At 39.4% G+C, this 14,423-nt stretch overlaps 1 protein-coding gene across 6 annotated transcripts in view; it reads right to left on the reverse strand.

Moving 5' to 3' along the window:
- Window positions 1–2,514: 2,514 nt before the first annotated feature.
- ZSCAN21 (zinc finger and SCAN domain containing 21) overlaps window positions 2,515–14,423 on the reverse strand; it is a 38,774-nt gene continuing 26,865 nt past the window's right edge. For 2 of the 6 annotated variants that reach the window (XM_016124709.2, XM_016124711.2), the window contains exons 2-4: window positions 6,545–7,024; window positions 6,086–6,275; window positions 2,515–4,458 (exon numbers count right to left, since the gene is read on the reverse strand). In XM_016124709.2, coding sequence (XP_015980195.1) covers window positions 3,620–4,458; window positions 6,086–6,275; window positions 6,545–6,928 — 1,413 coding nt within the window. In that variant the 5' untranslated portion in view covers window positions 6,929–7,024 and the 3' untranslated portion in view covers window positions 2,515–3,619. Of the gene's footprint in view, window positions 4,459–6,085; window positions 6,276–6,544; window positions 10,438–11,642; window positions 11,677–14,034; window positions 14,252–14,423 lie in introns of those variants that run through there. The other 4 variants (XM_016124712.2, XM_016124713.2, XM_036226260.1 and 1 more) reach the window with 4 other exon arrangements.

Raw genomic sequence — 14,423 nt, forward strand, 5'->3', positions numbered from 1 at the left:
CTGTCTCTGTAGGCTGGGATTAATAGGAGATGCCGTCACTGAACTGATTCCTTAGTATAAGTGGGGATGACTGTTTTCTAGAGTAGCTACTATGATGAGCAACAAGGCTGGAATGGCCACTGGGTTGTCTCGACCCACAGGAACCTGTGACAGTGGCTAACTTTTGATGTTCCTAGGAAGGACTGAGGGCCAACAGGGTAATGCTTGACTTTTATAAACAAATAAAATATCAAGAGCTGGTGAGAAGAAATTGTAACCCCTCACCAACTTTCCAGATCTGAGCCAGTTCTCTGATCCAGAATCATCAGTTAAAGGGGAAGATATGGGTTTCTTTGGGGAAGAAACTTACAATTCCACTACAACTATATACAATAAATATTCCTTCAAAGGGTCTTGCGGCTGTTTACTAGGGTAGTATACTAGGGAAAGGGAATGCCCAGACCTTTGAGGCTACTGGATACAGTGTCAGAGGTGACACAGATCTAGAGAATCCAAAACTTCCATCATTGCCATCCAGATAGAGGCCAGCTAATAAATTGAGTCCTGACCCAAATTCATCTCAGTGGGCCCAGAGACACACCCTATGGTTCTGTTTCTGAAATGATAATTAGAATGGAGATATTCAACAGGAGGGTGGATGATTAGCACATTGGTTTCCTAAACCATAGCCTAAATCATTATGGTAAAGGGCCAAGTGGAACCCCTGATATTCTCCCTGTACCAAGCCAAGATCGTAAATCAGAAAACTAATTCCTGTGTGGAATTAAAGTGATTAGTCTTACCCTCAAAGATATGACTCAATACTTCTGTATTACTCTTGTGAAAAAACAAACAAACAAACAAAAAACAGATCATTGGATTGTGGCCAATGACGATTGTCTACCATAAAGTTAATCACACAACTGCTGTACGGTCCTTACTGAAACAGGTCAACATGGCCTCTGGCTCTTGGTATGCAGCTAGTGATCTGGTGAATGCATTCTTTCCCATCCCTATCAATAAAGAGGGTCAAAGGAAGTTCACAATTAAATGGGAAGGACAGAATACATTCAATTTCTTGACCCAGGCTTGCCAATCCTCCTGCTACTTCACACAGGACCTTGATTTTCTGGATATTCTATGGAACATCATTCTAGTGATGACATAATAATAATCGGACCTGGTGAACAGGAAGTAGCGAGTGTACTTGGATCCTTCAGTAAAATACACGCTTACCAGCGGATGGGAGATAAACCTTACAAAGATTCAAGGGCCTTTTATCTCAATGAAGTTTTTAAGGGTCCAAATATCTGAGACATCCTGGGAACTTCCAAGGTAAAGGACAAATTACCGCATTTTGCCCTCACTACTAAGAAAGAGGCAGTGTTTGGCGGGCTTCCTTGAATCTTGAAGACATCATCTACTTTCAAGTGTGGCCCGGTCGTAAAACCCAAGTACCATATGACTTGGCAGATTCAGATGGTGTTAGAGGTATCTATGGGTAGGTAAAAATGTTTTGTAGAGGTCTGGTAAGCCCCAATAGGAGCTTGCCAATAAAATTCTAGAGCAAGGCCATGCCTTCTGCAGCAAAGAACTATTCAGCATGAAAGGCAACTTCTGGGAAGCTACTGTGAGACATCAACCATGACTGGAGCTGTCAATATCTGAGTATGCTCTGACCCACCAAGTCATTAGATCTGGATTAGGTAGACACAGCAAAAATTCATCACATGGAAGAATTGTCACATTTGGGATCAGGAATGAGCGGGTCCACAAATCACTCAGTTTGTAAGCAGGAGGCTCAGACCCTGTATCACCTGCCTTTTCTGAAGTGATGCTTCAACCTCCGCTCATACCTGTGGACTCATGGATGTCTCCCCTTGACTTGGTGGAAGAAATTGGGGTGTGTTTCAGAGGGGTCAGCTCAGTATGTTGGTGTAAGTAAAAAGGCATTGATTCATTATGGCTTTCCTCAGGAGTGGCTGTAACAGCCAGTGAGAAATCTGGTACAAGCAGTTTATTTGGCACCAATGTTGTACGGAGGGAAAGTGGTCTGAGGTAATGTCATGGCCTCCTGGGTGGTGGCAAACAGCTTGTCTAGTAGACAAGGGGCCTGAAAAGAAGGTTAAGTCTGGAAACAAGATCTGAGAAGGATGTCCGCTTACAGACAGACCTGTGGGAGCCGAAACAAAGTGTGTAGATCTTTGCGTCTGACATTGATGTGCTTCAGAAAGTACCCACTGCACAGGTGTCAGGATGATAAAAGGTAGCACAGATGTGGGACCCATTCACCTTTTGCCAAAGTAGGATGAGAGGCAGGTCTTTGGGCTTAGCAGGGCTCATTTCCCTTATATGGAGCAGCCCCAGCAGAAGCCCTACAGTCAGTGGCTGCCTAATTGCTAAATTCTCTGTGGGCCTCCATCATGGTTAGTATATAAATAGGAAACCTCACATGAAAAGGTACTGTGTTACAGTGCTGGCAAGACATCCAGAAGATTGTCAGCAAGCTACTGGAACAGCAAGAACATTTCAGACTTCAGGCACAACTGATTTTATTTTTTCCAGTAATGATCCCCTCCCTAATACATTTGGCTGGTGCATAAAGACTTATTACCCGTATTTTAAATGATTTCAAGATGACATGCAGACAGTTTCCAGAGATCACAACTGGTAATCAACATGGTACTTTCTTGCTGGCCCTAATTCTGGCATGTTGGGTTTGCCTGATCACTATGGCTGTAGCAGTAGACAAAAAGATATTTTAGTGACTACTAAACAGAAGTGAAAAGACTCATAACATGAAGATAAGCAATTGATAGGAAGGTGTGAAGAAGTTGAGTTTCTAGGTAACAAAAATAAGAACTGGCCAAGAGTTTATAATGTATATATAGAGAAGTATCTTAAGAAATCAAAGAGAGTACAGACAGAAGACTTGGGATTGATTTAAGGTAATCAAATTATATATTATTGACTCCTGGAGTTTAGAAAAAGCAAACTCAGGGAGAGTCAGATTTCCAGACTTTGGCAGAAATATACACAACCACAATGCAGATGAGGCTGACAAAATGTTCCCAATGATGAACAAGATGCAGCTATTCTACACTCTACTGCAATTTCCTAATACACATATTCATAAGTACTAAATGTTCTATTTACCCCCAATCCAAATTTTCCAAAAGCTATACCAGTATAGTTTTGTCTCTAGAACAGCGTTCAACAAACACACCATTTACTATGACAGTCCTGAAGCATTACAAGATGTTATAAATTTATTCTGAATCAGATTAAATTGTGTTCAACATGGCTCAAATCTTTACAAATCATAATTCTTGTTAAACAGTGTAATGTTTCTTCCATAATTATACTACATACACATCAGTTTAAATATACAAAAGGCAATGCTGGCATGGTTTGTGGGACCTGATGTGTGGTTAGAGGACCCTGCTCCAGTTAAACTGGGGAGTGCGGAATCCACTGACACCCTCCAGGGCCTGCCTCATACCGTGCCATTGCTTGAGCCCTTGATGTTGAGTAAAGCAAAATCTACCACTGGAGTTTATATTGTAATCACTGGGCTTCTCTCTAGCATTAATGTTCTAAAGTTAAAAAAAAAAGAAGAACTAAGAGCATATTTTGACAGTTAAAGTACTTCTCCCTCTCCAGTATGGACTCTCTGATGTTTGGAAAGATTTGACTTACTACAGAAGGTTTTCCCACAATTATTACACCAATAGGGCTTTTCCCCAGTATGGATTCTGTGATGTTTATTAAAATTGGAGCTGTGGTTGAAGGCTTTCCCACACTCCTTACATTTATACGGCTTCTCTCCAGTGTGGAGTCGCTGATGAGAACTAAGACCTGCATGCTGACTAAAGCTCTTCCCACATTCATTACACTGATATGGTTTCTCCCCAGTGTGTATGCGATAGTGTCGAATGAGGCTGCCTTTGCCACTGAAGGCTTTTCCACAATCTTTACATTGATATGGTGCCTCTTCAGTGTGCATTCGCTGGTGTTTAAGGAGGTCTGAGCTCTGACCGAAGGCTTTCCCACACTTACAGTCATAGGGCCGATCCACCAAGTGTGTTCTGTAATGAAGGGTAAGGTTTGAGCTGTGGCTGAAGGCTTTCCCACATTTGGTGCACACATATGGTTTCTCCCCAGTGTGTGTTCTCCGGTGTTTAGTAAGATTCGAGCTATTACTAAAGGCTTTTCCGCACTCAGCACATATGTAACGTCTCTCTCCAGGGGCAGGTTTAATAGGCATTAATTCTCTACCTTTCTTAGAACCTTTGTCTACAAGAGGGGTTTTTATTTCTCCTTCTTCTTCAAGGTGTTCCCACTGCTTTTCTAACCTGGCCTCACATTTATTAGCGATAATCATGGGAATAATATCCTTTTTGAATTCTTCTGCATGAGACTCTTCAGAACTTTTCTGCATATCTGTTGATTCCTCATTCTGGGTGTTCGATTTACAATCTGAAACAGTAAGTAGAATAAGACATGTCAGTTGTATTCTGTTCTGAGTAGAAAGTGTTAAAAGACAAACAGAATGATCAGATGACAATGATGGGTTTTGAAGGTTGCCTACATGTTGCTCCATGAGAGCTCACAATATCAGAATAATACATATTAGACATCATCAAATCTAGTTTACAACATCAGACTTCCGCACAAGCCCCCTACCAGAAGCTATTAGGGTATGATGAGAACATTGCTTTTTCTGCTAGGAGAAGAACTTCATATATAGAAGGTAATAAAGCAAACCAAGCACACTGGGATAGCTGCAAAGGACCCGGTTAATGCTCAGGCAGAAGGAAACAAGTAAGAAAGATTGATGAAGGGTCAAATTTGATTAAGGAAAATAAAAAGGATAATTATGGGAGAAGCAAAAATCTATATGCTTATAGAAGCTGAATATAAAAGCAATGAAAGAGAACATTCCGTCCATTTATAACAATTCTAGTCCCAGATCCTTATAAATTTGAATGAAAGTATTTAACTCCCCACCAGGGTTCAACTCTTAGCATGTAACCTATATTGGCTATATCTTGTAATTCTTTTCATTATAAAGTAACACTGTTGAAATCAGATCGATGTAGTATACCTTTTTAGAGCATTTCACTAGGCAGTCACGGTTCTAAAAGTCCATCAACCAGTCACATATACAGAAAATGGAAGTAAGTTCCCTCTGAAAAATGGGCTCTGTTTAAGCAAGGTCATCCCTCCATAAGTACAGAAACCCCAACTGACAAGGTACTTTTCTCCCACCCCTCTTTTCCTTGTCTCGCTCTAACTGACCTTCTACTTCCTCCTTCTGGCAGCAGTAACCACTCAGCTGCTTCCAGGCTCACCCGCTACTTGCTGTCGCTGGTGACCAGCACCAGGAGTTAAAATCCCTTTCACTCTCCATGATGAGCAATCACTTGGCTACTCATACACACTTCCCTTTAAGTTGCCATGAACTTATGTGGAAAATAAGTAACTTAATAAAAGTTAAAAACTTTAAATAGCCGAATGAGGCAGAAAAAGAATTTACCAGGGACCATTTCTGCATCATCCAAGGCTGATTATAACCGGTTCACTGAATTATTAACAAAGGAACTAGCACCATTTCTTATTGGTTTCTTCAGCCTGTCCATTCCTCCTTAATCAGTCCCTTTATTAAACTCACTTTGGCTGTCCTTTTTAGTGTGTCATCTGTTCTTACACTAGGACCCTGACTGAGACACACCTGAGGGAGGACTGAGAACTCATTCTGTCTAGTCAGCCAAAACACTCAAGTCAATCTAGATCAAGAATCCCCAGCCCCTGGGCCACAGACCAGTAACAGTCTGTGGCCTGTTAGGAACCAGGCCACACAGCAGGAGGTGAGCTGCAGGCAAGAGAATGAAGCTTCATCTGTATTTGTAGCCGCTCCCTAGCACTAGCATCACTGCCTCGGATCATCAGGCATTAGATTCTCATAGGAGCAACGGTCCTGGTGCCAAAAAGGTTGGGGACTGCTGCTCTACGGGATTGCCTCATAACCAGTAAGGAGAATTAGTCTGTTACTTCAACCACAAAGGCATGGGGTACTGATTGGGGCCTGACAGACAGTTCCCACCTTGAATCTGTCTCAGCTCAGGAGTGAAATCCTGTTCTTCGCCAGTCTCTTGGATGTATAGGGGTCCCCAAGATTCATATTTGGGACTGGTCTGCAGAGACTGTGGTTGTGTGTCGCTCAGGGATTCCTTTGCTGTTCCTGAAGAGGACATCTCCCACACCTGTTTCTGTTTATTTGGAGGCGGTGAGACCTAGAGACAATGAGGAATGGCTAGGTTTAAGAACTATAATAAAAGAAAATCTCAGGAGAGCTATGTAGAATCTCTAGGAAAGAGAAAAGAAAAACACCTCCCATTCGATTAAGGTTAAAGCTAGTATAGGATAGTAGGAAAAAAATAGGAGGAAACATGATCTAAATCAGTAGAAACTTCCATTCAGCTATTATTGTATGGACAAACCACCTCTGCCTGGAATGCTATGCTCCCAATCTCACAGGATAAAAAAGTTTCCCGCAGCCTACCTGCTGTCCTGGTTCATCCAGTTCTTGCTCCAGATCTTCCAGGAGAGTGACAGCCTCTTCAGCACTCTCTGGACAGTGCTCCTGCACCCAGGCCTGCAGCTCCCGGGGCAGGATGGTCAGGAACTGTTCCAGCACGAGTAGCTCCAGGATCTGCTCCTTGGTATGGATCTCAGGCCTCAGCCACTCACAGCAGAGCACCCGGAGCTGGCTCAGGGCTTCCCGGGGTCCAGGTGTGTCATGGTACCCAAACTGCCTGAAGCGCTGACGGAACATCTCCAAGCTAGGAAAGCATTTCTCTTTCTCCTCCCCGACTTTCAGCCCCACCTGCTCCTGTGGAGGCCTAGGGCCCAGACCTGTGGCCATGCCCAGTACCTTGGTCATCATATGGATTCCAGAAACAGCCTCACTAAAGATGGGACTCTGTGTAGCAGAAATATTGGTTCTTTTGGGTTTCTGGTTCTTTAGGGCTATAGGTTAAACCTAAGGAAATACAGTTAACATAAAATTACCCAAAGAAAAACAATTGAGGGTGGGGGAGGGGGGTCTTTACAGCCACATTTTTAGCATACGAAATTATGGAAATCATGCCCATCATAAAACTATCACATAAAAATTACTGTTCAAAATTTCTCTGGAGTTAGCTCAGGATATCCTACTTTGATTTTACTTTGCCTTCACTCTCCTTAAAAAAGGCACTATGACATAATTTAAAAATGAAATTTAAATTAACTTTGCTCCAAAAACTCTCTCAGAATCTTAGAACTCCTGAGATATCATTAGGCTTTCTGCTGGCCAAATGCAGTCTGTTTAAACCTAAGACTTTTAGAGTCATCATTCAAAACTTACTGGTCAAATGACTGGGTTAGTCAGCATAATCAGGAATCATGTTATAAGGCTGGAATTAATTAGTAAATTTAAAAATGATTGAGTATAATTAGTGATGTAATTTTGAGCTTCACCTGACCCATTTTAAATAAGGCATACTGACATTTTTAAATGCCATTTACCTTTAGCTTTCACCAAAAGGAAAGGAGAATTACAGAGTTTAGACTAAAAAGTAATCTATATTCTTATAGAAGTTATTTATTTTGATGATATATGTATTAGTGAGAAGAAATTACTGAGGGAAAAATTAAGTCATAATAGATGATACCAACAAAAATGTTTAAAAATAAATTTTTCCTTTTAAATTTTAAGTATTCTAATATTTTAGTCAGTTGATATATTAGAATACCAAAAACATCTGTAGTAAATATAATTACTTCTATTTTCCATTCATTCAACATTTAATGAATACGTGCTATGGGCCTGGAGCTAGGGCTGCAAAGATGAATAAGACAAATACACTCCTACCCTAATGGAGCTTTCTAGTTAATGAGGGAGACAGAAAATAAATGTGTAAACAGATAATAGAAGCAGTCTATCATAATTGACACTCATTAAATAATTTTGAAAAAAAACTACATAAATTAGTGAATCTTACATGCTGTGACTGGCCTTCCTGAGCATGTTTTCAAACTTTAAGAAGCACCTTTCATGTCACCTAGATGCTTCCATCCTGGATTTGGATAATCTAGAGAAGGAAAACTCCAGCAGTCTCAATAAAGAGCCGAACAGATTAAAATCTATGTGGGTGTTTGTTACATGAAATTATATTGATAACAAAGGTAGAGACCATAGAAAGGAAGCATAAATGGATTATATAAGCTGAAGATGACGAAACAGGAGTTGAAGATAATCTAAATCTAAGGTATTTAAAAACTGAGTATGCTAATTTCCAACATGCATATTCGCACACCCCCCCATAATACACACATAATCACAATGAAGGTAAAAGGACAAAATATTAATAGTGATATTTCTAGGTTTCATTTTTTAAATTCCTTTTTTTTTTTTGATTTTTCAAATTTTCTATAATGGGCATTATTACTTTTATAAATCAGAAAGTCTTTAAAACGATCATAAGCAGTCTTTTGGCAAAACAGTTTTACTACTAATGCCCAAATTTCATGGCCTTCAAAAAACCCCAAAACCCAGGAAAACAAAAATGCAGCAATTCCAGCCTAGGCAGAAGCTACCCCCGCCTCAACGAATGTACATTTACATTACAGCTTTAAATTAGGTGTTTAGATTCATACATTTAGTGAATACGTATTAAAAACATGTCTTTTATATATGACTGTTTCCCTTCATTTATTTTTGCAACCAATTTTGGTAATTTTTAAAAATATGAAATGAGATTCTAGTAATAGGACCTCAATATATAACCTTGCTTTTATGAAAAGTTATTACAGTACTTATCAGAATTCTAGGGATGCCAGTACTCGGATTCCCCTCCACTGTGCCAGTTCTGAAGCATCCTATCAAGATGCCAACAGGTGTCCTGACCGGGTGAACCAGAATCAGCACCGTCCACCCCCTAATGCTGTCCTACACACACAATACACTGCTAGAGTGTGGAGTGCCCAAGTTCAGGATTACTTTAAAACTGAGCCAGGGGAGAAGCACTGACATCTCTAGTCTCCTAAATTAAAGGCACTAGTACCAAAAGCATTTAAAATAACTAAAAGTAACAGATGTAGCAGTGCTGGGAGCATTCTTTAGAAATGCTTAAAAGTAGGCCTCTGTGTCTGAGTAACTATGTAACTGGTCACAAAATTTCACACTCTAGTCAGAGGAGGGCACCCCAAGAACAGGAAAGACACTGGAACCTGTTTGGGCTGCTCAGCTTCTCGGTTCAAGCCTGGGAAACTCAACAGGACACTAGGAGTTATACAGCACAGGTGGCATTAAACAGAAAATATCCTATATCACATTCATGTGGATCTCTTCCCAGAATTTGGCAAGTCCAATCTCATACATGCCACTGTATAACAGATTGCCTCTGCAAAACAGGTACATAGTTATAATTAAAGAAGAAAGTTTCCTTAAATGTTGCTGCCAGGCTGCTGGGTGGGCTCACAAGCTAAGTGAGTTATTTTAGTGCATCAGTCCTGTAGTGCCCACAGTTAAAATTCATGTCTCAGCAAGACCACAAACAAGTGTTGGCTGGGCACTTGGACCCTTTCTTCCATTCTGTACTTATTCCTCTTGGAAATTTCATCCAGTCATGTGTCTTTAAATACCATCTATAGCCTCACAATTGCTAATTTATCTTCAGCCTAGACCTCTCCTTTGAACCCCAGACTCGTATGACCAACTAACTACACACTTGACATTGCCACCAGTCCAACCAATGGCATCTTAAGCTTTATATGTCCCAAACTGCACTTCTCATCTTTCTCCTCAAAGCTATTCATCTCAGTTAATGGTCACTCCACTGTTCTTTTTTCTTGGACCAAAAACCTGGTCATCCCTGACTCCTCTTTCTTTTACACTCTACATACAATTCAGAAGCAAATCCTGCTAGCTTACATCCAAGAGACAGAGTTCAATCACTTCTCACTACCTTCAACATTGTCATCCCAGACCATGACCTCTTGCCTGGAACAATAGTCTTCTACCTGGTTCCTAACTGGTACTGCAATAGCCTCCTAACTGGTTCCACCCTTGCCCCCTGCCAGTCCATTCTCAGCACAGAAGTGAGAGTGATCCTGTTCAAATACCAGTCAGATCACAGCATTTCTCCATGCACACCTCAACTTCGTTTGTGTGTTATATAGAGTAAAAGCTAAGTTATCACAATGGCCAACAAGGCCTCACAAGATCTCAGCCCCTGTTGCCTCTGATCTCGTCTTGTACTTCTCTTATTCATTCTACCCCAGCCACACTGTTTCCTGGACGTGTGAGGCACACTCCCATCTCAGAGCCTTTGTCCATGGCGCTCCCTCTGCCTAACACTTCCTGCAGATTACACTTCCTCCAGATCACACACACACACACACACACACACTCTCTCTGTCTCTCTCTTGACTACTATTCTACCACAAAAAAATTAAATACTGCCATCTGCAATAACATGGATGGATCTTGAGGGTATTAAGCTAAAACAGAAAAGGACAAGAACCATAGATTTCTGTACTCAGATGTCATCGTTTGGCTGAGTTTTAAACTGGACACTACCCTCCCTTGCGCCAGAACTCCTTATCCTCCTATCCTTTTCCTCTACATCATTTACCACCATACAAATATTATATATTTTACCTTTTTTTTTTTTTTTTAAACTGTCTCCTTCCCTGAATATCAACTCTTGAGGGCAGGAACTTTCATGTTTTGTTCACTGCAATATTCCAAACATCTAGAATATGCCTACTACTTTGTAGGTGCTCAAATATCTGTGGAAAGAAAGAATGTGATACATGGATCTTTGGGGTTACCCTTAAAGAGTAAAAACTATGAAATTGGGTTTTAAAAAATACTATTGATACAAATTTAAGTTAAAAGATATGAAAGTATGAACTCATGTTTAGTGTCATATGAGATTGATAGAGTATGTACATGGGTTAGTATACAGACACTTATTTCCTGGCTCTGTATGCTGTGAAGGTCTAGAAGCAATGACATCTCAGTAGCAATCAGCAAACTCAGTGCCCAGATCTCAGTTTCTAAATATCATTCTCCACTAAAAGGAACTAGAAATGGAAAAATGGATGATTCCAAGGTTGGGCAATACACAAGATGAGCTTTGGGCATCTTGTAATACCAGAAAGTGTTTGAAAAAACAAAAAACAAACAAAAAACCAGTGAGGCATGTCAAAGGAACACAGAATCTAACATATAAAAGCTCCCAATGGCCACAGATGAAACAATTTGAGCAACAAAATAAATACTGTAGTACTGGATTATAACTCTAAGTGTAAAATAAATATCCATAAGCCCACACTGATGTAAAAAAAAAAAAAAAGTGACTAAATAGAGAAGAAACGACAAATCTCCCATACAGAATTTTTCCAAATAATTTATGTAAATACTCCCCCTTCAAGAAGGTGGTACTTAACTCTACACCCCTTGAGTATTGGCTGCACTTACTGACTTGCTTCCAAAGAGTATAGAAAGGGGCTGGGGGAAAGAAACTACAGTGGAGAAACTTGACAAACACTACCTCAGCCAGAAGATCAAGATTAACATCATCGCGGTACACACCACCCACACCCACAACCACACCCTCTCGCCCTCACACACACATACTCTCTCTTACTCTCTTACTCTCTCTCTCTCTCTCATACTATTCTACCATAAAAAAAATGAAATACTGTCATCTGCAATAACATGGATGGATCTTGAGGGTATTAAGCTAAAACAGAAAAGGACAAGAACCATAGATTTCACTCAAGGAATACAAAACACAAAAGTAACAAACAAACAAACAAAAACTCAAGAGACAGAAACATCAGAATGGTAGTTATCAGAGGGGTAAGGGCAAAATGGATAAATGGGGTCAAATATATGGTAATGGAATGGAAACTAGACTTTTGGTGGGGAGTATACAATAATGTACAGATACTGAACTATAATGTACACTTGAAATTTATATAATGTTATTAACCAATGCTACCTAAAAAAAAATCAATTTAAAAAAGATTAACATCACCAGTGATAAAGTCAAGTGCCCTGATATATGATAATAAAAGCACTTCACCTCTGTGGTCTTCCTCCTCATGAACCATAACCCTGGCCAAACCATGAGAAAAACATCAAACTCAAATTGAGGGACATTCTACAAAATAACTGACCAGTGGTCCTCAAAATTTTCAAGGTCATCAAAAACAAGGAAAGGCTGAGAAAATGTCACTAACCAAAGGACACTAAGTAGACATTAAGACTAATGTAATGTGGTATCCTAAATGGGATCCTGAAACAGAAAAAGGACATTAGGGAAAAACTAGTAAAATTCAAATAAACTGTGGAGCTTAATCACAATGTACCAATGTTAGTTCCTTAGTTGTGACAAATGTAAGCAATAATGTTAAAAATAAGGGAAACTGGGTGAGAGGTAGCTAGGGACTCACTGTATGATCTTTGAGCTATTTTATAATTCTAAAACTGTTCTAAAATGTTTGTTTAACCCTTTTCCCATTTAGGAAAAAAGTGCAGCTTGCTGCCAGCGTTAATTTAACAACATGCGTAAGAATGCTACACTTTCTAGGATTTGACATTTTCAGTGATTGAAAATTACTACAGTTTGAAAGTGGAAATGCCACTACTAAAAACAGAATGCTATAAATAGAATGACGTCATTTGTTTCCCAAGACTATTGATATACTAGAGCGATGTGAAAATAATAATAAAAGTAAGATATTTCAAGGCAAACTCTGGAGGTAAGGTTAGAACTGTAATCTGTGAATTATTTCAGGGTAAATGTTGCTGCTGCAAGCACTGCCAGCGAATATTCTTGGGGCAAATGGGAAATGGGTTAAATAAAAAATAAGGAGAGTTGAGGCAAACAAGCAGTTTTGGTAAATGCTGTCTATTATGGAGAAGAAGTAAAGAGAAAGATAGCTGTTAGCTTCAACAACACATGATGTTGAAGCAGACCATTCTTAGACATTTAAAAAAGCTGTGAAGCCTTTTTCTTTTATGATTAATTTTTTTAAGAGACACATGCCTTGTCTCTAGGAACAACAATAGTGAATTTTTCACTTTTCTAATAATTGTCAGAATATTGGCTTAATGAAATTGTTTCTAGCAGATCTATTACAAATGTAACACAAAAACTATTTTTATTTAATACTTTTAGCTTTGAACTAGCTGGCAACATGACGACAGCATCCCTTCATCCTTTGAAATCACATAGGCCAATTTCCAGTTTAGCAATTCTATCTCCACAAGCTCAAAGGCTATCTGTAGAGTTTTAAAACACCAATCTGCTCATAAAACCCAGGTGTCTGAAATCAGTTAACTTCTTTGGATGGCAAACAAATTCCAATCTGGCCTCTGCTTCCCCATTTAGTCACCACTTCCCTTCTCATTTCCTATGCTCAATCAGTGACCAATTCTCATGGCAGGCTTCTATTTATCTTTTAAGTCTCAGCTCAGTAATTAATTCATGAAAAGATGCTCAACCTTCATTATAATAAAAGAAATGCTTCAACCTCTCAGACTGGCAAAGATTAAAAAAAACAAATCTGATAATGCTCTGCCCTGATTCTTTTTTCCCCTGAGGAAAACGAGTAATTTCACATTTGGCCATGTTAAGTTTGTCTAAAGGTACATTTAGGAATACCTCTAGGTCTTGGCTTCTGAATTTTTCTTAATAAAGTGCTCATCAAAAGCAGGTGGATAGAAAATGGAGACTTCATTACTAACTTACATTACTAACCACAGTAAACTACTTTTTTAGGCTATTCAGAATGTTAAGCTAAAGAGATCCATCAAGCAAATGTTCATGATCTACTACTAGCAAAAGGCCTTTGTTCTGTTCCAAGTTTTTTCCTCTTTTATACCAATTTCCCAAAGCTTATATGCTCCTTAAAAGTGCCTCAAATTCATTAACAAGACAAAGCATAAATGTATCAAATTATCATAGATTCTAGTAATTTAATGGGACTTACCAACCAATGCTAGAATGCCTTTAACGCACTCAGTCTGTACCTGAAAACTCCTAGGCAGGCAAATTTGATAATTCTTGAGGCAAAGAATTCTGTTAGTTCTGTTAGAGGTTTTCTTTAAACTGAACCAACTTGTGCATAACTTTTTCTCTTCTATCGTCACGGATCCTAGCTCAGCTCTACATCAATACTTACTTTCTCCGCAGTAGCCTTCCAATTCCTGAAAAAACAATCATCTTATCACTTAAATCTTTTCCACAGTTATTTCAACTGTTCCTTGTATAACATAGTTTCCAAGTACCCCGCCCACCAGATCACCTTTCTCTTGACAAACTCTATTAACAAACGGTCCTCTAATATTGTTTCCGAACCTGAGCAGATTACCATTATTT

Source organism: Rousettus aegyptiacus, unplaced genomic scaffold, assembly GCF_014176215.1.
Source record: "Rousettus aegyptiacus isolate mRouAeg1 unplaced genomic scaffold, mRouAeg1.p scaffold_m13_p_8, whole genome shotgun sequence".
NCBI lineage: Eukaryota > Metazoa > Chordata > Mammalia > Chiroptera > Pteropodidae > Rousettus > Rousettus aegyptiacus.